Source organism: Aptenodytes patagonicus, chromosome 1 (assembly GCF_965638725.1).
Source record: "Aptenodytes patagonicus chromosome 1, bAptPat1.pri.cur, whole genome shotgun sequence".
In the NCBI taxonomy this organism is placed as follows: Eukaryota; Metazoa; Chordata; class Aves; order Sphenisciformes; family Spheniscidae; genus Aptenodytes; species Aptenodytes patagonicus.
Window position 1 is genome coordinate 158,222,870 of NC_134949.1, and position 25,883 is coordinate 158,248,752.

Here is a 25,883-nt window from a genome sequence, read left to right on the forward strand (position 1 = left end):
AGAGATGATGATGTTGCTGTAACAGAAGAGGCTCGTGTTTCCATAAGTTAAAATCATATAACATCTCAAGTTGGAAGGGACCCATAAGGATCATTGAGTCCATCTCCCTGCTCCTCGCAGGACTACCTAAAACTGAACCATATGACTAAGAGTGTTGTCCAGATGCTCCTTGAACTCTGACAGGCTTGGTGCCGTGACCACTGCCCTGGGGAGCCTGTGCCAGTGACCGACCATCCTCTCTGTGAAGAACCTTTTCCTAATGTGCAATCTGAACTTCCCCTGACACAGCTTCACTCCGTTTCCTCGTGTCCTGTCGCTGGTCACCAGAGAGAGGAGATCAGCACCTCCTGCGCTGCTGACCCTCTTGAGGAAGGTGTAGAGTGCCATGAGGTCACCCCTCAGCCTTCTCTTCTCCAAGCTGAACTAACCAAGTGACCTCAGCCGCTCCTTGTAAAGTCTTGCCCTTGAGGCCTTTCACCATCCTGGTCGCCCTCCTCTGGACACACTCTAATAGTCTGATGTCCTTCTTATATTGAGGCACCCAAAACTGCACACAGTACTCGAGGTGGGGCGGCACCAGTGCAGTATAGAGTGGGACAGTCACCTCCCTGGACCGGCTAGCTATGCTGTGCTTGATGCACCCCAGGACACGGTTGGCCCTTTTGGCTGCCAGGGCACTCTGCTGACTCATATTCAACTTGCCATCAACCCAAACCCCCAGATCTCTTCCCGTGGGGCTGCTCTCCAGCCTCTCATCCCCCAATTTGTGTGTATAACCAGGATTATGCTGTCCCAGGTGGAGAATCCGGCACTTGCTCTTGTTAAATTTCATACGGTTCATGATTGCCCAGCTCTCTAGTCTAGCCAGACATCTCTGTAAGGCCTCTCTACCTTAGAGGGAGTCCACAGCTCCTATCCTAGTTTAGTATTGTCGGCAAACTCACTTAATGTACATTCAATTCCTGCGTCCAGATCATTTATAAAAACATTAAAGAGCACTGGCCCTAAAACTGAGCCCTGGGGAACGCCACTGGTGACTGGCCGCCAGCCTGATGTATCCCCATTTACTGTAACTCTTTGAGCCCGACCCATGAGCCAATTGCTCACCCAACGTATTATGGGTTTGTCTAGCTGTGTGCTGGACATTCTGTCCAGAAGGATACAGTGAGAGACGGTACCAAAAGCTTTGCTAAAATCCAAAAAACCCACATCTACTGGCTTTCCTTGGTCAACTAGATGGATGACCTTGTCATAAAAGGAAATTAAGTTAGTTAAGCAGGACTTTTCCCTCGTGAACCTGTGCTGGCTATGACCAATGACTGTGTTGTCTCTCAAGTGTTTTTCAGTAAGTCCCAGAATAACCTTCTCCATAATTTTACCGGGCACTGAAGTGAGACTGACAGGCCTGTAATTACCAAGGTCTTCCTTCTTATCCTTCTTGAAAATTGGAACATTTGACAGCTTCCAGTCAACTGGGACCTCTCCAGACTCCCAAGACCATTGAAAAATAACAAAGAGAGGTCCTGTGATAACATCGGCCAGCTCTTTCAGTACCCTGGGATGAATCCCACTGGGCCCCATAGACTTATGTGCATCCAGCTGGAGCAGCAAGTCTTGAACAAGTTCAGAGTTGGCTGGAAGTTTATCATCCTCCTGGTCACAGTCTTCCAGCACAGAGCTCCGGGTGTCCCAGGGCCCATCATCAGTGTTAAAGACAGAGGCGAAGAAGGCATTAAACGTCTCTGCTTTTCTATGTCCCTATTTGTGAGGTGACCGACCTCATCAAGGAACGGCCCAATGTTATCTCTTATCCTCCTTTTCCTGTTATATTTAAAAAAGCCCTTTTTGTTGTCCTTCACAGTGCTGGCCAGCTTGAACTCCAATCGAGCTTTGGCCGCACAAATTTTCTCCCTACAGTGGCAAACAGCATCGCTGTAGTCCTCCTGTGTCGCCTGTCCTTGCTTCCAATGTCCATACGGTCTTAATTTTTGAAGTCCAGTATATTCTCCACCTAATTTCACAATGCAAATCTAAGTATGTTTCTGTCACCAAATATGAAGGCGATGCTAAACTGTTAGCATAGGAGATTAAGATAAAACCACTAATGCATCCTGGCTGTGTCTTCTCATGGCAAAGTAATTTTAAAGATATAGTTAAGAATAAATATACAAAATATATATGGAAAGTATCCTAAGTAAAGGATCTAAAAAGGTAAAGGCTTCAGACTTGTAAAGGCCGTAAATAGTCTCGCAGTAGCCACTTGCAGAAGGTACCATAACGACACCTTAATAAATGGTCTTGAAACCATTTCATTTGCAGGATAAACCTCTCTGAAGTGTTCAATTAAAAAGCACATAGCTAAGATAAATAAAAATGTATATGCCTCACTGTAGTTTACTACCACTATTAATTCTCCACTTCCAGGAGATAGTTACCTGTTCCTTTATAACTCTCTGAACTGCATTGGACTGTGCGCTTGTGCGCTTATCTGGTATCTCATCTTTAGGCAAACTTAAACAAAACAGCTGTGGAATTGCCCATACTTACAGATGACTCTCCACTGCTTAAATGAGTATGAGGGGAAAAAAGGAAAAACGCACCAGCTCTCTCATTTTGTGCTACATCATTTTGTGCTACAACTGACCTAACAAGCTCCCTTTAATTGTCACCTGTTCCGAAGACCTGCACGGGTGCCTGCACCAGTTTTGTTCTGCGGCTGAGTCCTGCAGGGCCAACACATGCAACTGAACGTAAACCGATTCTGACCAAGAGGCGTGGTATCCATACTGTACTATTCATGGTTCCCAGCTGCCAAAGCACAGCACATCCTCTAATACTGGCCAGGCACAGAGCTATCTAGGTCAAACAGTTCTTAACCATCTCAGGCTTCGTCCTCAGCAAAGTGGCCACACTACAGGCGGTTAAATCTGTCTTTTGATGCGGTTTTGTAACGCTCATGAAGAGCTGTGCTTGAGCTAACTAACACCAGCGGCTGGGATAACCCACACCGGGCTAAGTGAGTGCTGACAGTACGCATCACTCAATTGTAATTGCATTCTGCTCAGGATCACTTGATAACACTTTCAAATCTACTGCTCAGTTAAAAAAACAGATTTTTTTTTTTTTTCATTTGGCTGTTACCTCCTTCAAGGAGGGCATATCCCTTGTTGCTAATCAAACAGATGCAAATGGCCCAGTCAATGATACAAAGCCAGACAAAAAATACAGTCTTTCACCAAGCTACATTTCGCTCAGGAAGGAGCAATCAGACAGCAATCACGGTGCCTGGCCCTGGCCCATTTTCTTCTCTTGAAAGAAGTGTCAGTTATATGCTGGCTGAGCGTGCCGGCTAAATGGGTGTCTCCTCTTAACTCTTCCCTCCTATGTTACAGCCTGCTGTGCCTGTGGAGCTGATTGAATTAGCAGTTTGACCCTTTCCTGGCAACGAAGGGTTTATGTATCTTAGTATATATTCCTTCCCATTGCTACAGAATTGTAGGAAAACAATCTTGTATAATATGCATCACTGGGTGAGTGAAATAGAAGGTGCGGTCAGTCACTGGCACAGGCTCCCCAGGGCAGTGGTCACGGCACCAAGCCTGCCAGAGTTCAAGGAGCATCTGGACGATGCTCTTAGTCATATGGCTTAGTTTTAGGTAGCCCTGCGAGGAGCAGGGAGCTGGACTCGATGATCCTTATGGGTGCCTTCCAACTTGAGACATTGTATGGTTCTATGATAAGTACAGTGGTATATGACAAGTATATCGCAAGTCGTATTGCCTTTCTGGCGCAGTATGCACAAATCACCTATTTTTTCCAATCAATAAATGACTTAAGACATTTAAAACAGATGCAAAACATTTATATTTTTCAGATTAATGTGAAATCTTACTCCTTGTTTTTAAAAACGTGGGAGGGAGAGAAAGCAGAACAACAGAAACACTTAAGCAAAACCCATGTATTTTATTTCTATCCAGTTAGTATTTCATTTTTACAAAGTCGCACAAAACAGCTTCAGAGAACGCCACCTCTTATAGTTTCCCATTAGTTATCATGGCTACTGAAAATATAAAAACCATTTTAAACTTGTTTTAACCTGAAGCTCTTGTAGTTAATAGTTTTTGTAAAGTTCAGCCTCTGCTGTAACTGAACACCACAGTCACAAGCATCAAAAAGTTATAGGTACTTTCCATATTAAGTCAGTAATGTCAGATCAACTATCATGCAACAGTACAGCACTGCAAAAACATATCAATAAATTTTGATTAGAAAGATCATATCTGAAATTTAGGACAGTGCTTGTACATAAAAGCCTATAAACAAAAAGTTGTCAGCAAAATCAGTAAATGGTGGAATTATGTCGGCAGTTGCATAAAATAATATTTAGTAGACTAATACACCATACCATAGGAAAATAACTCTTTAGAAAGGTTATACTGGATATATTCACTGAATACTTTTGTACTACAGCATTCATATTATGAATGGAACTCTTTATGGCAGCGACATTTTTTTTGGTACAATGCATTTAAAATGAAAGCAAGTTGGCCACACGTATGTAAGGCAAGTGCGTATCAAAGCAGACTCGTAATAGAAAGTCCGTGACGGCAGTGACAGTAATCGCCGCACCCTACGTGTACAGATCATGCTTAAAAATTCTTCTTTTGCAGCACACAGCAACAAGAGGTATTTTCCAAATCCTTTGGTTAAGAAACTGCAACTCCAACACCTTCAAAAGCACACTGTGAATCATCGCTTCCTCAAGAGAAATTATCAATATTGTTTCTTCTATCATCAGTATTATGTAAAGCTGGAACTGAAAAACAAAAGCAAGCATATAAACCATAACGTACTCTGAAGAAATAAAGCTAAAACAGAGAAAACAAATCTAAAATTTTTCAGAAGTTGCGAGTTACTCATAATAGTGCAGATAATGCCTTCCGTTACCAAGAATTCCACTTTCATATATAATTCCAGAAAAAGGAGTCTAGGAAAAGGAACTCGGTAACATTACTTGAAACGCAACAAATTTTGGCAAAAACACAAGCAGGCTGCTAGCATAGACCCCAAAAATGTCAAAGCTGCCTTGATGGTATTTGTGGAAATATGTGCACCCATCTAGCTTCTAGAGTTTTTCATAATCTAGCAGTTATGAATAATTTCTATACCAACAAATCTGCTTTCAAGTGCAGTAAGATATTAAACAACAAAATGTTATCTGCAGTAAAGTTGTAACCTATCAGGAAAGGAAATTAATAAATTAATTGACTTCTGGTTTTGGAGGAGAACAAAAATTAATTCAATTTAATTTAATGTTTATATATGAACATTCAATTCAATATTTATATATGAAGAAGTTGGGCATGTTATTCTGGAGACTACTTTTGAATACATTTCTGAAATTTCACAATTTATTCGAGCTTTTCTTTTGGGAGTGGAGAAGGGAAGAAGTGGGTGGGAGGGAAGAAAGTGAAATGTATATCAGGTCATATTCTGCACTCGGTGTAATTTTACAGCCAATTTTATCAGTCTCTCCTCTCAGAAATCTGTACTAGGAAGACACATCTAGTATTATGGGACAGCAGCAGTCAGACTGCTTCATAAAACTAACATATCCTACATTCAAAACCTGAGTGCTGCAATCAAATACTATTTCTGGAATTCCCTGGGTGAATTTCTCTCCCTCTCTAACTTCTCCCTCTCCCTCTCGCTCTGTTCGTGAACATTCATAACTTCTTCATCTCTGACATCAAAGCACAGGAGTTCAAGTCGAAAACCTTGGTTCCTTCATGGAAAAAAAAAGAGAAAAAAAAAGAAAGAATGCTCATAGAACACACAGCAATTACTCTAAAGGTAAATTTTAGAGCCAGTGATCCAAGCATGAGGGTATTTTACACGCTTCTGTCTTATCACATAACAGAATAGGAGCATGTTTGCACCTTTTCTAAAAGATTACTAAAATTTGCATTATAAAAGTGGTATGTGAAGAGTTTTTTTATTCCCGCCTCTGATGACTAGCATCGGCACTTACTTTTTGCGGTCCTTGTCTCTCTTCAAACTAACAACAGGGGTAGAGACAGATGCTTGTGATTGGAGTAATTCAGCATTAGCTTTCTTCTCAATAAACATAGCTATTTCATCTTCTAGAACTTTTTTCTTTTTCTCTAATTTCAGCTTCACTTCTTGATGCATTAGCACACAATGTTCAAATTTAGTCTGAACCTGTTTAAAGAAAGCACAAAAAATATATTTCCAACTAGTAACACAAGAGGGTGATATCACAATACAAAAACCCTCTGCAATTAAACAGTAAAACCTACCTCAACTTGTGTTAAAAGTCCTAAGACATTGCAGTTCTTTCCCAAAACTGATAAGACTAAAAAACAGCAACCCAGAAGAATAATCATCCATATCAGATTGTTCTCATGGAAGCCAGGCTACTGCACACAAAGTACAGGTGGAAACCATGGAAGGCACTAAGTGAATATTAGATTTCCTACTAGGTTTTACTATATCTTTATTATACCAAAAATAAGGAGGCCTTTAGAGAAGAAACAATTACCAACAGAAGGATTAAATCCGGATCTGTCAAGTAGAATCTACTTCCCTAAAACCAAGTAGGCAAGGAATCATACATACTTTAGTTACACAGGTATGTATTTTCATATACATATAAAAAATTTTAGTATGTATATTAATTACATTTACATATTAATATGTACACATACAATAAGTCTGGTTGGGGGAGTTACCTGTGGGCTGCTAGACGTTAACTGCTTTTCTGCCGTAATTCTTCTTTAGTTGTTCTTTTGACATATTCATGGATTTTACTCTCCAGATGCATTTTGACCAGTTTAAACCTACCGTGAAGTTGTGCATGATAACCAAAGGGTACTTCACTCCACCCTTCCTCACCTCCCATCTCCCCACACATGAACTCTCCTAGAATCCTGCTTCTGTACCCATCTGTATCGGTATAACTCAATCTGAGTGCCGCTATACTGGTACAGAAATCAGAGATTTATTTCCATCTTTTGCAAAGAAGGAATTAAGAAATAAGTAAGATTATAAATATAACAGTATGCCTGTTTTACACAGTAGAGCAGTCACATTTTATAAATGTGTGTGTATGTATGTATGTATACTATTCATTTATTTATTTCATTGCAACAGTGAAACAGATGCATTGCGAAAGCAGGTATACCAATAAAACCGTTCAGGGTAGAAACAGTAAGGTCCTAAGCGACTGTATGTCTCAGGAGTGGTAATGCTGCACATTGCACCTACATGTTTCCTCTAAATGAAGGATGTGAAAGCAATCTTAAGTACAACAGAAATTCCTGTTTTTCTTTAGTTTCCAGATACACACACACACTTCTCAGAGAATGGGCAGCAAGAGTATATGACAAATGTTCTTCAGGAGTGACTGCATGATCGCTTTCCCACATGAGGAACTGGGAAAACTAATGTCCATAATTCAATTGCAATATGCAGAGCTCACAAACCGCCTGGTATAAATTATAGAAGGAAAACATCAAAGGGTACCACAGAAACTGTGTAAGACCTAGCTGAACCTATTTTGAACGTGGCCAAGTATTCTTCCAATTGGATAGCCTCATACTGAGAAGATTGAACCTGATTTTTTTCTCCACAAGTAGCATGGGGGACTTAACAGATTTAGAAAACAAAGTATTAAGCCTTCTTCTTATTTAAAACATGCATCTGAACACCTCACAAAAACTGCTACATCTTTGCCGGGAGACTGAGGTACAGAAAAGAACATTAATAAATATACACAGGTTTCCAATTTCAATTAAACCATTGTTTGAATATAAATACACATGACCACGATAGAGTCTGCCAGAAAGTAGATGAGAAGATCCTGTTTTGCCAGTCCAGCTTGACAGGACTAAATCTTCAACAACATATTCAAGAAATGTTCCACATCTCCAAATATTCTTAAGGCAGCTGGGAATAGATGAGATTTTAAAAACAAAACAAAACAAAACCAACAAAAACAACCCCCCCTCTTTCAAACCTCTCAACGTGAGGGTTGAGCTTGTATTTAATAACTGAACCTGGAGGTCATACAAACACACATGCCCCACTCTCTTGGGCTGAAAAACAACCCATGGGATATTTTTCCCTGAAATCTTGGTTTTTACAGAGCAACCTATGCATGAAAAGCACCTACTGTGCTGCTATGGCACACCAATTTTTCTCAGCATACTGCTAGAGAAGACGAAGAAACATGCAACCATTATATTCATCACTCTCTTACTTCACCATATCACCTCCTACTCTATTGACTTGTCCCAGCTATCCACCAATGCCTTCAGACCATAAGCTCCCTCCTTCCAAAAAGAGACTGCCATTTATAGAATCAGAGAATCATTTAGGTTGGAAAAGACCTTTAAGATCATCGAGTCCAACCATAAACCTAGCACTGCCAAGTGCACCACTAAACCATGTCCCTAAGCACCAGGTCTACACGTCTACACGTCTTTTAAATACCTCCAGGGACAGTGACTCAACCACTTCCCTGGGCAGCCTCTTCCAATGCCTGACAACCCTTTCAGTGAAGAAATCTTTCCTGATATCCAATCTAAACCTCCCCTGGTGCAACTTGAGGCCGTTTCCTCTTGTCCTATCGCTAGTTACTTGAGAGAAGAGACCAACACCCACCTCACTACAACCTCCTTTCAGGTAGTTGTAGAAAGCGATAAGGTCTCCTCTCAGCCTCCTTTTCTCCAGGCTAAACAACCCCAGTTCCCTCAGCCGCTCCTCGTAAGACCTGTTCTCTTGTTTGCTTGTGTCTAATCAATCTGCTAATCCAATCAATCTCTGTAATCAATCTGCTTTCGATTTTAAGCATTGCTGCCCTCAAAATACTAGGAAATCATAAATATCAACTAGTTGTGATTTCGCTAAGAACTTAACTGTTCCAAAACTCAGCAAACAAACTCAAGACAGAGAGGCATTACCTGTTGCTCTGCTTCTTTCAATATTGCTTCTTTCTCCTTCACTCTCTGCACAAACTGTTGTCTCATCTCCTCCTCTTTTCTTTGCAGGTCAAGGTAGAACTCGTGCCTCTTTGCCTCATAGGCTTCCTGTAGACTGAAGTCCAAAAATGTAAGCAAGTCTCCAGCACGCTGCTTTATTCAATGTGGAAAACCAACAATCTGGAACATTATTTAAACAATTAATATTCATCTGAAATATGAATTTCCACAGCTCCCCACATAAAAATTCATAAACAAACCTAAACAGAAGCAAGCATATTACCTTTCTAAATTTTTATTGAAGTAAACAGCCCTGAGTAAAATTAGTAACACTAACAGCTCCTGGGCAATTTACATTTCAAGGTAAATACAGCATTTTAGGAATCTCCTGTTCTAAAAGACCTGAGTTATAACTTTCTGCCTCCAACATGCAGAACCTTTTTCTTTAAGCTACTTATTAATAAGACACCGAAATTGCCAGAAAAATCCAAAAAAATTTCCACATTGTGAAACCTCAGTCTTAAAATAGGACGTTACAAAAACAATGCATCTGGAGCATTAACACAACTAACAAACTGATTATTCCTGTATGAAAAAGGAAGGAAAACTAACAGGACCTTCAAAATATACAGACTCTCTTTATGTAATGTCAAAATTTAAATATGGCAGAGTTACATTAATATAGAAGAAATACAATTTCCTAAGTAGTTCAACATCCAAAAGACAGGGTTACTTTCCAGCGTGCATCAACCAAAACCTCAAGACTGCTTGTTTTTTCCTGAATCCTCTCTCACAGAAGCTAATATACTGCATACATACCACACTTATATTTGAAATTATATAGGAGGTGTAAATTAGTTCAGATCATTGAGCAAATATCTGGCAACAGAACAAAACAGCAAGTAATTAGAACATTACTTTTAAATCTACGCCTCCCTTCCCCTTTTTTTAAAAAAAGAGTTTACTAGACATTTCAGTACACAAGACAATTTTTTTCCTCCAAACAACAGGTACTTGAAATTGAGAAACTTCTTTCATATCAAGCATATCATAGCAAATTAAAAGATGCTGGTAATTTATTCACATACTACTGGAGGTTTGACATTTTCGGGGTGTACGCTACCACTGCTATCACCACAATGCTGGCAGGAAAAGTTCTGCTTTTCAGGGAAAAAGGAATGGAGCTGGTACACATATGTATCTCATACACCAAAGAGCCCACTACCTTTCAAAAGCATACCTGCTTAGTGACACAAGTCCTTCCAACAAAACATTTACCACAATCTTCTCTACGTCACAAGATTCCAGAGAGGCAGAACTGGTGGATCAGAGCTGTGCTAATGGTTATTGCAAAAACAAAAGGATCTGTCCAGTATCTTGTAGGACATAAGGCTTATAAACGGATCAAAACATGGATAATGTTCTAGCTCTTTATTCTGGGGCTATTCTCTTACGCCATTCATCTCTTCTAACACTTCCCGCGTGCTGACTAGTCAGCCTTTCTCAGCTATCATGAGTTACTGTCCTTTGCCAGGTATCTCATGCCTTCCACTCTGATGTAAAATAAATATATATCAAGTATTTAAACTTGCTTTATATTTTTAATACACATACACACTTTTGTACCGGTTTTTAAGTCTCATCTTTTACTGTTTTTATTAAAAGTTTATAAATACAAAAAAGGACATCTAAAAACTTAATGATTTAGAGCCACAGTAAGCTTAAACAGCTCTCTTCTAGATTTAAATTTATGATGACTGGGCGGTTTCTCAATCTTAAAGTTTCTTATTTGTATTCAAAATATAATCTAAAGAGAGAGAATACTAGTCTTGAAATTGCACATGCAGACTTAATGTTTGTAAGATCGCAAGGTCAGAGCACTTTTCCTATTCTATCTTATTTGAGCAATACATTGCAACAAAACAAATTTGGAAGAACAACCTTTTTGGATTTGTTTCTTTTTTTATCAGCTGTGAAGTAACTGAAATTGTATCTACCACGTGAAACGAGGGCATGGTTTTCACACAGGTATATTAATTCACACTATCTTGAAGTTTAGACAGCCTATGTAATAACAATAAAGCTACAGCACAGGTTTTTCATCAAGTGCTAGCAATATTCCTACACACACTTTTGGGCGCTCTGTCAGTTCTGCTAGCTAACATGCTGCCTTAGGGTGCAATAAAGCTGCTAGAGCTATGCTAGACTAAGCTAACATGCTGCAATCGCACCTTCATTTCACTATGTGGACATCTTTAGACTCAACCTAAGCGAGTTTATCAGGTAAAAGCAATTTTGTCTGGAAATTAGTAAAAGATTAATTTCGAAGACACTGAATTTACTAAGTAATTAAATTACATGTATAAAGAGGAGAAATAGAAGTGTATTTTTTAAATCCCCCTCCCCCTGGACTGAATTGTTCTGGAAATCACAAAGATAAAATTAAAACAACTTTCCTCTTCTGTGTTTGGCGTATCAGCAACATAATGATCCAAACTGTCTTTGGTTTTAGGAGGTCTGAGGAGGAGGGGGTTCACCAGATCTTAAGGCAATCCTTTCAACATTACTGCATCCACTGCTCACAGTAACACACTTTTCCATTTACCTGAAGACTGGTTTTGCTGCTTCTCATACAGCACATTATGAAAATCAAATTCACAGGTTCTCTCATTCTTCTGGGTTGGACCCCTATAATTTTATACTCTGTACAAAACCACTTGCAAAATTAAGATGTTAAAGATAATTATTTAAATAATGTATTCTTATTGAGGTTTTGGACGAAGGGAAGGGATTGGGAAGAAAGTCTACACCTTACTAATCCATTACATAGCTCATAACAGCACTATCACCTACCTTTCTACAGAAGCATAGCTGTGACACACAGTTTTTCTATCTGCGTAAGACTTAGAACATGGAAGCCTAAATATAAAGATGCAAATCAAACATGTTATGTTCATAAATAAAGACTCTGATTGAAGTGAATTCAACTCTCAGTGGAACACAATGTCTGTGCGCTTTGAACAACACAGGTATTTACACAGTATTTTACAGTTTGTTCATTTAAATTTAAAAAAGCTTTCAAATTTGAAAACTACACTTGTAACTTTTTGCATAACATTCGACTATTAATTAACGTATATCAGAAAAACTAAAAAATTTAAAAGTTAACTAGCGGCAGGTATTTTTAGCATGGTCCCTTGACTCAGTGAACTACGTAAGTTGATATTAAGCAACACTAAGGACGTGGTAGAGCTAAATAATTACCATTTTCCCAGTGGAGGCATGAAAAACATGTATTTTGGATGCAGTTCAGTCTTACTGAATATTTAACTCAGGTTAAAATATTTAGCTCAAATGCAAAGGTCTGCAGTTGGTCAGATGAATTCCATTCCCACGTGACTTCTTAAGGAAGAAGTCTAATAGCCTTTCAGATATTAGGTTTCCTTTCTTAGAAAAGACAAGTAGGGTCATATCAACCTTCCTCTACATGTGAACTTATTCACATTACTGAATCCTTCCTGTTTTTCTGTCATCATCCTCAAAATAGACTGAAAAATAAACATGTTTTTGTTCGAGAACTGCAAGGTCTGAATATCCCAGGTTCAGGGAGGAATAAAGCATGGAATATATGATTGCTCACATATTGAGAAACTGAGATGTTTATGTTACAATTATGTTTAACTGCAATTATGATGAAGAATAAATTGTAATTATGAGCACAGAAAAACAACTAAACCAGAGAATTATCAACACCAGAGAATCCAAATACGCAAGCATACAGCCTGAATATCAATCTTCGGCTTTTTTCAACAGACCCTTGCCTATTAGTTTTCTTCTTTCAAAACAAGAATGTCCCCTTAAGCAACAACACAGCTTAGACTGGAAAATGGACTTACAAAATGTCCACCTTCAAAATAGTAGTAACCCTCTCCTCCCTTACAAACGTCTAACCTTACTAGGTGTGTATATATTTAGAAGTTTGTTTGGCAGGAAGCACTCTTCATGTCTAGATTTCTGTTTTCAACTACCCCCAATTTTTCCATTCAGGACATCTCAGCAATTATCTCTTGCTGAGATTGACCTGAAACTAGGAACTCATGTTCCTAATGGATATAACTGGACCATCAAAAAGGCAGGACTAGACCATCCACACAAAAAAAGGTCTATCTTTACTTTTCAACAACAAAGAAATGCAAATCCCAATTTTAAGTATCAAAAAATTATAATAAAAGCACTTCCTGGATTTTACATCCAACAGATACTGCATAAAATGCATAAACCATCCACCCAAATACTCTGCTATCCATTGACTTCATTACATAAATTTTGCCTTAACAGGCTTTCCAAGCCCATTCCTGACTGGCTGCTTTTCACGGCTTGGAAACCAAATTATACCTATATGACTAAGTTTAGCCTTAGATGGTATTCCATTTATTCCCTGAAGCACCATATGGAGGATTCTTCATTTTTAGAGTGGTTTACCACATGTTATATTTCAATCTGATATGGTTCATACGTGACTGTAATTCTCATGACTTTTTGGAATGATACCCCACTGTAAGACTGAACTCTTCTTTTCATAAAAAAGTTTTGTATATTGTTTGTGCAAGGTATATGAATGAGATTAAGTAAGTTCCCAATTACTCATTAATTTGAGTTATGCTAATTATTGTTATCCAATTTAAATAAATAATGGTTTGATAAAATGCCAGTATAAAGCAGGTGTCCCGAAAGCGGCAGAACTAATAGCCCAAATTCCTATGGATGATTTTATGTTCTATTCTCTCAATGATTGTAATACCCAAAGTCCTGCCTACATCCTTACGCCTTTTTAACTATACAATTACTGTCCCTCCATGCTTCCTAAATGTTCTTTACTTATTGTGAGTACTCACGTGGATCTTTCACATGCAGTAGCCTTAGCTACTTCCAGATCACCCACGACCTTCTCATCCTACTGCAGTACTGCCAAGCTCCCAAGAGTTTCAAAAGACAGTACTTCATTCAGAGGTAGTGATTTACTGACAACAAATGCACATTGGCTGGCCAACAACTGGTAGGAGCACAGGTCGTCTGCTTTTCCTGCGGTGAGAACACTAACCATGTAATCCCCTGGAAGCACCCAACCCTCTACTGAAGTTTGAAAATGGAGAGTTGGTTCAGAAGTTATTAGGGAGAGACTAACAGACTGATCACGTAAACTTCTTTTTCCCTGGAAATCTGGTTAATGAAAAAGTTAATTCTTAGAATGCAATTGCAAATAAACAAATTAAAAAGTTATTATGACACAAATTCACAAAAAATATAGGATTAGGGAATAGGTATTTTTAAAAGTGTACACAAGACAGTCATTTCAGACTACTACTATCTTTATTTTCCCTCCTCACACCTAGTAATAAAGATGCAAGTATATTTTTCCGTTGTGTGCTGAAACCATCTTTCCAGATTTCCCATAAAAAAATAAAGCTTGCCAACATGTTTTTTCACATGTAAGAGTGAAAGCCTTTACAGATGTCTGCCCACAACCTATCTCACAAGGTAGCTGAAAATCCAAGAATTACTGGTTTTGCTTTGCAGTGGCGTACAATTTTGGATGAATAAACTACTGTCGTACTTTTAAATCCAAAAGAGTGGTACAGGAACTTCACAGGCAGCTTTTTCACGACATGCCAAAAGGCAGGGCATGTCAGCTACTCAAGTGTCAATGTTCAAATGCTACAAACCCCAGTGCAGTAAAATCAGCCAGTTATTCAAGGCTAGCAGAAATTTTCTAAATTTACATAAAATAACCCAATTCAGATTACCAAATTTAGTATGTAGACAGCTACATCACAGGCACAAATATGACTTCTCAACATGCATTTTGATCATTATTTACACAAGTAGCATGAAATTTTAATCATCAGTCATATACTGCTATGCAATATTAACTATACTTTAAAACTACAGGTCTTAGAATCCATATGTATATATTGTAAACATCTTTAAGCACAAAGAGGATGACAATTTAATAACACATTTTTGCCTAGAAGAACAGGATAGTCCCTATTCTGAAAGATATTTAAATTTACAAGTCAGCAAAATGGGAAGCACTGAACTTCCTCTATGGAGAGAGATGGTTTTTATCACATGGCTGAGGATGACACTTTTTATTGTTTCCTCAGTAGCTTCATAAAACATCTTATGGGTAAGGCTACATTAGTCTGCTAATGACACTACATACAGATCCTCTAAATTCTCTTCCCTTTTTATGGTATCATAAATCGTCTCTCCCAAAAGACCAAATGCCTTCTCTTTCAGACCTCAGTGCCATTCACTGTGCCACATAACTGAGGGACAACCACACATCCTAGATCCAGTCCCACTTTTCTCTTCCTGTTGCAGTAAATATGGGAAAAAGTGAAATTTTCTAGATTCTTGTGGAATACCTATTCTCATCCTTCCAAAACAATGACATTTTCAATAGATGCGGTTTACCGAAACTAATTATTAAGTGTATTGTCTTGCCACAAAGCCCTCAATAAACTGACATTTAGTGGGCCACACATAAAAACTACACACCAGAGGGAACTTAGCTTTTCTGTATCTACATGAAGCGATCCATTTCTAAACCAACTTCTGAAGTGTAAAATACTATGACATTCTGATACAAACCTGCCCCTTTATACCATTAGTAAAATGCAAACTGTTTAGGGGTTTTACAAAGACAACTCCTGCATTCATGGAAGAAAACAGTTCTGTGGATGATTGTTTTTATAATTTAGCTCTTGAGGTGGCTGTACACTGTGAAATTCAAGTTCAGAAAAGCCAAAGGTACTGCAGTCAATATTGCCATGAACAAATCTCTAAAAAAAGCTTTCCCTAGACAAAGATAACAAGATATCAGCTGTTAGTGTATGTTCTTAAACTTAAACCTAAACCAAATGAAAAGTCTATGGTCAGTTTCAGTTGGTTTTAAACCTCATTCACCTTTGGTTCTCTATTTGTGAAAAGGATTTATTCCTTTCTTGTTAAGACAAGAGAAATGTCAAGAGACTGTCGTCATTCATGGTCAGCTCAAGATCATCTAAATGAACTAATCTTTAAATGTGCCTTGACATTAAGACTTCAGAAAGACGTGCCCACATCCAGCATCTTCCTTGGCCACATTCATCTTATTTAATTATTATTGTTTGAACAATATATAAATTAGACCTAGTCAAAGTGAAAGAAATGCTGCTCCATCAACACTCTACGAGTTACAGTAACTGCAACTGCCTTAGAACTTCTGTGCAAAATACAGGTGAAAGCAAAGAATTTAAGCCACTAAAAACAACTGTTTGGAGGGAAGCCATTTAGAAGTCAGTTATTTTTACCAGAACAGAATGGGTAAAGACAGTCTGATCACTAAGTAAAACAAGAAGTAAATAAACCAGTTGGTTCAAAGCACTAGAAACTGTTTTTAATGCAAAGTCGTATTTTGTTTTCATGTCTGGTTTAAGTCCGTATTTCCCACCATGACTATGCAATAATAGCACTTTGCTAAACTGTGAAGGCTTGAACAACTCCTGAAGCATCAGTTCTTCCCCATCAGGATTCTAACTACTTACAAAATACAGTCCCATGCATAAAACGACCAAAGGAAGTTGGAAGAGGGAGAGGGAGACAACGGAATTGGAAATAAAAGATTAAACAAACTGGATATAGAAATGGTAAATACCTCCTGCAGAAAGCAGCTTTACTACATGAAACAACCGAGCGTCTCTAACCCTCTGCTTAATTTTCCTTTGGAATCCTCTATTAACTTCCTACAGTCTAGCAAGAGATTTCTTGACCTGACAAGGCTAGACATTTATTATTATGGCAGATAATGTGGGAAGCCAACAGCGTAACCAATGATTTTTGTAAAGGTTTTTGCTTCAGTTCCTTCTGAACTTTGATTCCAACCAAACTGTTGTTCAGAATCAGACATTATTAAGAGAGAAAGTAAAACAGCATGCTAATATATAATGAAAATAATTTAAAAGGCATGAAGTGCATGTACCTGAAGAAAATTGACATTCTCCATGTCAAAAATGAAAACCCCCGGGTTTGTTCTAAAAGAGAAAGATTTCGGAAATACAACTAGCTTGTATGCCTTTAAAAGCAATGCTTACATAATCCCACATACTCCTCCATGAAGATAACTGAATGAACAGCTACATACTTACTCTGATTAAAAAAACCCACAATTCTTTCCCTCCTAGAAAACCTATTGTATGTATGAACCCTACTCTGCATTGGGTTGATACAGCCAAATGTGAAGTGAATGGATGCTGAAAGCAAGTGCTGCACATGAAGTCCTTTACCTGACCGGTTTGTTCTCAGGGCCAATGTCTCTGAAGCCCATCTCTTCCAGTCTGCAGCGTCTGTACAACTCATAATGTCGTGCGTGAGTCTGCTCTCTTAAGTCTTCCATATTTGTGCAAATAAGCATCTCGCGAAGCTTTACAAAGTCACAGTGGTTCTCATTTTCCACTAATCAGTTAAAAGAGGAAGATTTTATTACTATGCACAAGTAGCAAAATTGTCAAAATATATTTTAAACAGCGTTGAGCTTCATTTATTTTGTTTACTAATTATACTTCCAGGAAAAGGGTATCTCATTGTTTAATTATACCTCTGATACTTCCTTATAATTTCTAATATACACATTGAAGCACTAACTGTAAGGACCGGTGAACATGTTCCAACACGTCCTGATTTCCTGTTCAAGTTGAATAACGATAAATTTCTCTCTTTTTTTCCCTCTTCTTTATTGACAGTCATAAAACTTTGAAATTTGGTAGTGCTAGAGGCATTGCCACCGTACTAACCTACCCAAATATTACATACATCATCTCATAGCTTGATTCCAGGGATGCATCAGTGCTAATGAAACTACCAGTTAGTGCACACCTCAAGTATTAATTGCTAAACTCCTTAAACCGTTGATCCAAAATACAATCAATATGGCATCAGTGGCTAATACCAGCCCCTTTGAGTATTGGTGAATTTTATACTTCAACAACAACAATCTCGTAAAAATACCTTTGAGAATTCATTTACCTTGTACAATGCCCCAAGGGTACTGACGAGCTCTCACCATTTTGTTTCCAATTTTCACCTCTTCCGTACTTCCTACTATGGCAAATGGCAAATGCCCCTGTAAGAGTCACACCAATACAGTCTTATCTCTCAGCATTCTTATGTCAGAACTGAAAAGCAAACACTTCAGAAATAAATTAGGGGGAAAAAACACCATTTCAGGAAAAGCCACCAGGCAGTTTCAAACCAAAGAACACTTTGAAGAGATCAGTCGCTAGTCAAACTACTGATACAAAAGTCAAGCTACAATAACAAAACTGGGAGGAGCGGTAGATTGACCAGATGGGTGTGCTGCCAATTCAGAGGAACCTCAACGGGCTGGAGAAATGGGCCAACAGGAATCTCATGAACTTCAAACGAGAGCAATGCCAAGTCCTGCACATCAGGAGGAATAACCCCATGCTCCAGCACATGCTGGGGGCCGACTGTCTGGAAAGGCACTTTGCAGAAAAAGATGTGGGGCTCCTGGTGGACAACAGGTTGGACTTGATTCAGCAGGTTTGCCCCAGCGGCAAAGGCAGCCGACTACATCCTGAGCTGCATTAGGAAGAGTATCAGCAGTAAACAGAAAGCTGCTCTAAACACATCCCTCTGATTCGCGTTCAGCCAGAGTTCATACCCCCAGTAACAGTCATGCAACGATCACAGGTTTGAACCCTGAGGTATGGTTACTGCTGCGGGCTCAGCCAAATGGCCAGACACACAGGCTGGGTACTGACTGCCTGCGTGCTGACCCACAACAACTGACCAAATAAAAAGAAAATATCATTAACTGGAAAATAATTCACTAGCAGAGCATGAAAGGGGTAAGTACCAGACCACCACCTTTCCCCACAGCTGAAGGACCTGTTACTGAACAACAGCCTGCACATCCTCACTCCCTGGCACAAGTGACAGAGGTTGGGACTGCAGAGCCGTACACTCCAGCATACCGGCTCCTCCTCCTCGATTTCAAACCCCAGTACGTGCATCTACAACCATAGGCACATGAAGAGCAAATACGGACAGAGTGCTCAAAGCAAAGACGTCTAGCTTCACAAGCTTAGTTGAAGCTGACACATACTCCTGGGAGGATCTGAAGGGACAATAGTAAAAAAGCCAGAATTGTATCTGACTTTTTAATCCCCAGAGAAAATTTGTCCTAATTTCAAATGAAAGTACTAAATAAAAGCAAAAAACAGATGGAAGACTTGCTATCATAGAGACCAGAGAAAATTGGAGAAACGAGGCACTTGAGTATCTTCCCTAACAGATGTAAGGTAGTATTTGCTGAGGAAAAGAGCAAAGCCAATCTGTCATGTTATTAATTATATATTAATTATCCAGAAATTAGAAAAAGTATTTATGAGTGAGAACCTCTTTTCTGTTGCTGAGCCAGAAAAGAAAAAGCCTCTTAAAATAAGTGGTATCAATAGCAGAGGGACAGGAAGATTTGCGAGTAGGGGAAAAAAACCCAAAACACACAAGCTTTTTAAGGAGAGAGAAAACTAAACAAACGCACTTGTTACATACAAACCTATAAGCCTCAAGATAATGGTGAAAGAACAGGCATGAATCGGCATTAGAGAGTGATGCTTTAGTACTGAAATATCAACGTTTTTGTCATTTACTTACATTCATGATGGTATTAATTTTAGAAACGGTTTCATCATCAGCTGGAAACTGGTATATCTGGATGCCATTACTAACTAATTCACTCATGATTTTGTTCTTGAACTTCTGTAGTTCGGTTTTAGAAATGCTGTCTGCTTTGCCTATAATTGGTATAATGTTCACCTATTAATGATACAAATTATATGAAATGATTAAGACTTCAATTTTGAGGTGACATCTTTTATAAATTAAATTGTTTGGTGATAAGCTCTTTAAAACTTCCCCCACAGTCCAAACTTTTCCATCAATTGATATCAAAGCTTCACAAACCATGAAAAATACATTCACTGGCATCATTTAACAAAATAACAACAGATTATTTAATATACTTCCTTAAAATTAATTGATTCTGAGAAAAGAACACGGAAGGAGGTCTCATACAGCAAAGTACTCAAAAGAACAGCAACGCCTACTTATTAACTAAATGACATTAAGTATCTATATCTCTGCTAAAAAAATAGATTGTTTTAGTTTACAGCACCGGGGGACGTGGTTCAGGTGTTAAATGAAAGTTGACAGTTTAAATACACAAAGAAAAGGAAGCTGGCTACCAAACCCTGCCTACCCCTGAGCCTCTTCCTTGGGTTCCTTTCAGCTACAACAACATCTTGTTCACCTCACCACTGCAGCAAAGAGTTTCTCAAGTATCCGCTGTGAGCAGAGGAATGACGAAGACTGAAGAATCTTGCTTACCAGTCTTCACACTATTTATTCAGAACTCGAAATTCAGTTCTAGTAAGGTAAACTGCCCTATTTCCTAAAACAGTTATGACAGTAACTTAGGAAGGTAGTAGATGCCAAATTTTTCTTAAAAATACTATCACCACTCCCAAAATATGCATTTTTCAGAACTAGATACAAAGAACTGATGCCGATGTCCAAATATTTTGGAAGAACAATACAAATAATTCTTCCAGATTTCAGAAGACGAGAGTTTTACAGAGTTCCTTGATCAGAGATGCAAAAAGGAAGGAGGAAAAAAAAGAAAAAACTCCGCACACATTCTTTTTATTCTTCTGAACAGTCTGTCTGAATGGAAATGCATGGAATCTCAAGAATGGATTCAAAATGGATGTTTTTGAAGTAAGTCTTCTGTCTTAAGCAAAATGTCCAAATGAAAAAAAATCATGCCAACTCCAAAGTATGACTTCTAAGATTACCTGATGATAGTCCTTAATTGTGTAGCATACGCAGCCTAAGCACGTATGGGGTAAAATATCTAAAATCGAATAAAATGCTAGAATATTTTTTTATAACTGAGTTAATTTAGGATTGTATAAACAATCTATTACAGGTAGGAGTAATTCGCAGCTTCAATCAAATTAGCTGAGGGACATCAATTTAGGTTTTCTAACATATAGCTTTAAAAATGGATGGAACAGAGTCCTCAGAATTAAATTAACCTTTACTCTGACTTTTCAACATGAAAGTTTTTCAAGCACTTATTAATTAGGAGAGAATTTCTTAGATAATGAATAGCAGAGAAAGACTACTGAGGAGACCAGTAACAAAAGAAAAGCAAAATTGCTAGAAACTGTGATTACAGCTATCAACATTGATGTTAAATCACAACCATTGTATTAAAATTTAAAAGCAATACTACTCTGGGTTTAGATAAGCAACAACAAAGTTATCTTTGCTTAATCTGTTAAAATTAATTTCTGCTTGCAGCATCTAAGGTTCACTTGAAAACTTGTATCTCAGTACTTTCATCCAAGAATAACATTAATTGAAAGCACGCATTTGTACTAACAAGAGACGTAAATTGTATTGATTTGGACCACAAATAGATGTGCCCCGAGTCCCACTGCTCCCTCCTATGCCTACTACTCACTCGGAAACCAACTGACTCCCTTCCAGCCTCTTCCCCAGCTACACCTACCAACAACTACAAAACTGAATTTTGCTACAAAGCTGTAGGCCATTAATACAGAATCACTTTAAGCCGACATAAAAAGTCTACGCTTGCGATAAAACCAACAGTCCTGCCCTTCCCCTTGCCTGCAGCTGCTCATTGCCAGGTAGAACTAAAACCTGTGCAGCTGTCCAAGGAGACAGATTACTTTTCAGCTTGATCCCTAACCAAACAGAAATCTTTAGCTTCCAATATACATCAGCCCCCTCATCCAGGGAACTGGCTGCCCAAAACACTTAAGCATGCGCAATGGGAAGAAGCAGCTGGGACTGCCTCGTTCAATACCAATGCAGAATGACCATATAAAGTCAGCAGGACAAACTTTATCCATGCACCTTACTTCTCTGTTCGCTAGCACCAGATTCAGCCCTCTGATCATCCTTCTGTTGGAAACGCAAACTCTTGCCTCCCCCTCCCCCCCCAATTAGAAAACATGCTATTACTCTAAACGAAGATTTTCATGTAACACCTTACATTAATGTCAAACCCTCTGTTGCCCCTTTATGCTACAGAGAAGGAAAAAAAAATACATATACTTGGAATTATTACTGGTTGATATCTTGCAGGCTAATTTAAATGTATCTCTATGACTCAATACAAAAATTTCCAAAGATTCTTTTCGAAGGGAAAAAAAAAAACAAACTCAAACCCCGCAAGGTACACTCATGTAATTTCCTGACTTAACAGTATCTGTATATCATTCTGCAAGAATGACTTGAAAATGCAGATGTATTAGTTGAATAATCACTGGTTCCCAGGAAGAAAGCATGCAGAAGAAGATTCCCTTAATCTGTGAATGAAACCTGGCTGGTCTGTAGTGATTCAGTCCTAAGCAGAACTACAGGGCTTTCCAATGTCTTAAGAGCTAGAGGCCAAATTCTTAGCCAGTCATCCAATTTATAAGCAATAGAGAAAAATTAATTGCCCACAGATACATCTGTTTTTTTCTCCCAGGATTATAGAGTATAGGATGTCCCTATCCTATTCCAAGAATCCTCTTTACCTCTGAGCTGTGTAATCTGGTCTTGTTTTGTACCAAGCAGACTGTAACAAAAGTGTAACAGTGTACACTGTGGTGGATTTAGGAAGAAACTGAAGACAACTTTTGACATAGATTTACAGACTCCATGTATGCATGTTGCTATACCGCCTTCTCTTTATGGAATCCTGTACTCGGCCAACGTGCCCAGGGACTTCCACATCCTGGGAAAGCTGAAGTTCTGAATTGCCACCAGGAGAATGCAGTACTAAAAGCATCACAAACATATTCCACAATGAGATGGAAACCAAACTACAGTTGAAGTATATACTTTTTTTTTTTTTGTGTATACATGTATTTCTCTGGTAAGATCAGAAAGTAGAATCCATTGCAAAGGGATAAAACAACAAAGTTCCATGCTGTTCCACGTTCTCTCTGAGCCAAAGCACAACCAAAAATATTTAGAGTAGGTGGCCAGAAGCTAAAATCCCCCAAAGCAGAATTACTTTCATTCTATCCTGATGGAAAAATATTTTCTCAGGATGCTGGGACTCATGGATCTATTTCCTTTTCTTTTGGAAGAAACGGTCTTTTAACGGGAGTTCAGTAAAGAGAGGGCACAACCTAGAAACCAAGTATTTTTGTGGTTTAACACAACCTCCAACTTCAAAACTCAGAGTAGAACAATATGCTCCATGAAACTGACCCATTTTCTAGTATCAAGGCTCTTTAGTTACCAGTGCGTGTTACAGAGTAGTTTCACAACCATTTTAATCTGGCATAAACCGACACCATAGCAGAAAGAAGTGACCCTGCTCTCCCCTACCTTTGCGCCACCATACCTCCTCCCAGCTTGCTCTGTGCTATTGAGAAAGCTCAAAATGCAAAATACATTCACAAACAAAATTACAAAAATACCAAATGTGCTCATCAATCACAAATGTGGATTTGATCCTTGTTATCTTGAAGAAACATCTCACGAACAAGAAAATGCAGAAAGAAAATTTAGCAGGAGAGGTTCTAGTAAAGCACAAGGGAAAGGGCTAGAGGAACAGCAAATGCATTTAAGTTTTCAAATTTCTCCAAATTTCAACAAATTAAACCCAAATGATGTAAGGTTTCTTAAAATGGGTTAAACATTTAGCTTCATCCAGTTCACACAGCCACATTACAGGAAGAAAGTTAAGAATTTAGAAAGTGCAAGTAATCACACTAGAAACCTCTATTTTAAAGCTTTCAAAAGAAATCAAGACGTGAAGTTTAAAACACCAGTGCGGCCTATCTTAGAAAAAGCCATGCTGGCAGGGTGTTCTGTTCATGGCACTTGCCTCTTCAGTTATCTATAACAAAGATCTTCACAGTGCTGCAAACCTTTTTATATGCCAACTTTCTGGCAGTCCCGAAACTCGATAGTGAACTAGAAACAAGCTTAATTAGAAATGTTACAGCACTCATGGAGGGTACCCTATCCAATCACAATAAGATGTTAACAGTTTGTTAAAAGTAAAGTTGGTGTGGTTCTAATTTTTTTTTACTTTTTTTTTAAACCTCGTTGTGCTTCTTTTTTCAACGTTCTTCCCAGATGTCCCTCTCTCTCCTTTTGATTTGTAAATAAACAGATGATGAACTGCAAGCTACTTGCAGAAGCAATTTATTCCGAACTTAAGGTATACCAGTACTAAAAAACATCCCAAAACCAAACACACAGATATAGAACTGAAAGGTGGTAGAGGATCTAAAAGCTGCAAGATGCTTCAGAAAATAAGACAAATCCTTAGAACTCTGTTTCAAAGTCTTACCTTGCTGTCTAGGCTTTTCATGGTTAACAAATCTAGGGTTTTTAGGGAATGGCCTGTAGGTGAAATGAAATAGAGGCAGACATGGATGCGAGTATCATGGTAGCTAAATAAAGAACGTTTAATTTTCAGTTCTTCCTGGAGATAGGCTTCGAATTGTGCATCTATATAATCCACTATTGGCTGATAGCTGTAAGAAATAAAATTTAACAACCAGAGATTAGCTACTCCTAAACAGAGCCAGACTAAGAAAGGAATTCCTCTTGTATTGTTTTGTGGATTTTTGCATTACATGTCAAAGGGCTGCTCAAATATCTATCCAGTACAGCAGAAAATTAAAGGTACAGAGTAATCTCAATTTCTGAAAGGCTACTCAAAAAAGAATTGTGCACCTAATACAGATAAAACATTTCCTAGCTACTATTAGTGAAAAAAGCTACGTAAAGTTAGTTATGACTATAACCGATCTTCCCAAGTGATGTTTTATAAATTTTTGCAATCAAGCTGTGCAACTGCAGAACTCTTGGATACAAGGAAGGTACAAGAAACTCTTAGATACAATACAAGAAAAGAAAGAACGTGCAATTACCAGTACCAAGAAATAGGACTTCCTTTATCTTCTGAAGATGAAGTACTGTACATGAGAGAGCTCTTAAACAATAGACAAAAATTGAAAAGGAGGAATGTAAGAGAAGAATGGAAATCTGATTTGCAGTAAGTACAGTTTAAGTATACTTTATCCTACTTAAAACTAGATCATAATCTGCTTTCTAAAAGAAAGGGTTGCTAGATGTACAAGCAGCATGCCCTTACATTTCTGCTGCTACACAAAGTCTATAAACCAGATCAAATGCTATCAAAATTCAGAAGTAGTTGTTACACACAAAAAAATTAAAAGGACTAAGAGGCAGCTCCTATACCACACATCAAAACCTCTAATATCTATACTAATATCTACTCGCATCTCATTCATCCAAGCGACTAGCAGTAGCTATTTTCCAGTCATATCATAAGCCATAGCTCTCATGATAATCTTAATGTGACTCTCTAACCTTCATTTATAATTACCACCATTTAGGTGCTCATATAGCACAAAGGATTGCTAAAATTCTTTACAATTAAGGTGAAAGAAACAAAATCTGCTGAGAGACAGTTCAGTATTTTAAAATCTTCAATTCATAAAAGCAGAGACTCAAAAAAAGTTCTGAGAGACACTAGAGTTGTACCTCTACATCTTCTGATTAAGCTGTCCAACATAAAAAACAAAGGCCTTCAGTAATCCACGTGATGTTCCTTCCAGTTCAAGGTCTTCAATATGTTCCAATCAAATTGTTAAAAACCCTGTAGATCTAATCTGTACCATCTACAGTACCTTATAACCTGTTCAGTTGTTTAAAAAGTCTCCCGTTGACCTTCCTGCTTTCCTCCACCCC

The 25,883-nt window shown here is 38.3% G+C and overlaps 1 protein-coding gene across 2 annotated transcripts in view; it reads right to left on the reverse strand.

Moving 5' to 3' along the window:
• Positions 1–3,943: 3,943 nt before the first annotated feature.
• The window catches only part of SEPTIN10 (septin 10), a 31,925-nt gene continuing 9,985 nt past the window's right edge, over positions 3,944–25,883 (reverse strand). The window contains exons 4-10 of one of the 2 annotated variants that reach the window (XM_076360314.1): positions 24,454–24,640; positions 19,722–19,883; positions 18,069–18,165; positions 17,330–17,498; positions 8,985–9,117; positions 6,032–6,222; positions 3,944–4,816 (exon numbers count right to left, since the gene is read on the reverse strand). In XM_076360314.1, the coding sequence (XP_076216429.1) occupies positions 4,801–4,816; positions 6,032–6,222; positions 8,985–9,117; positions 17,330–17,498; positions 18,069–18,165; positions 19,722–19,883; positions 24,454–24,640 (955 nt within the window). In that variant the 3' untranslated portion in view covers positions 3,944–4,800. The remainder of the gene's footprint in view (positions 4,817–6,031; positions 6,223–8,984; positions 9,118–17,329; positions 17,499–18,068; positions 18,166–19,721; positions 19,884–24,453; positions 24,641–25,883) is intronic. The other variant, XM_076360320.1, reaches the window with a different exon arrangement.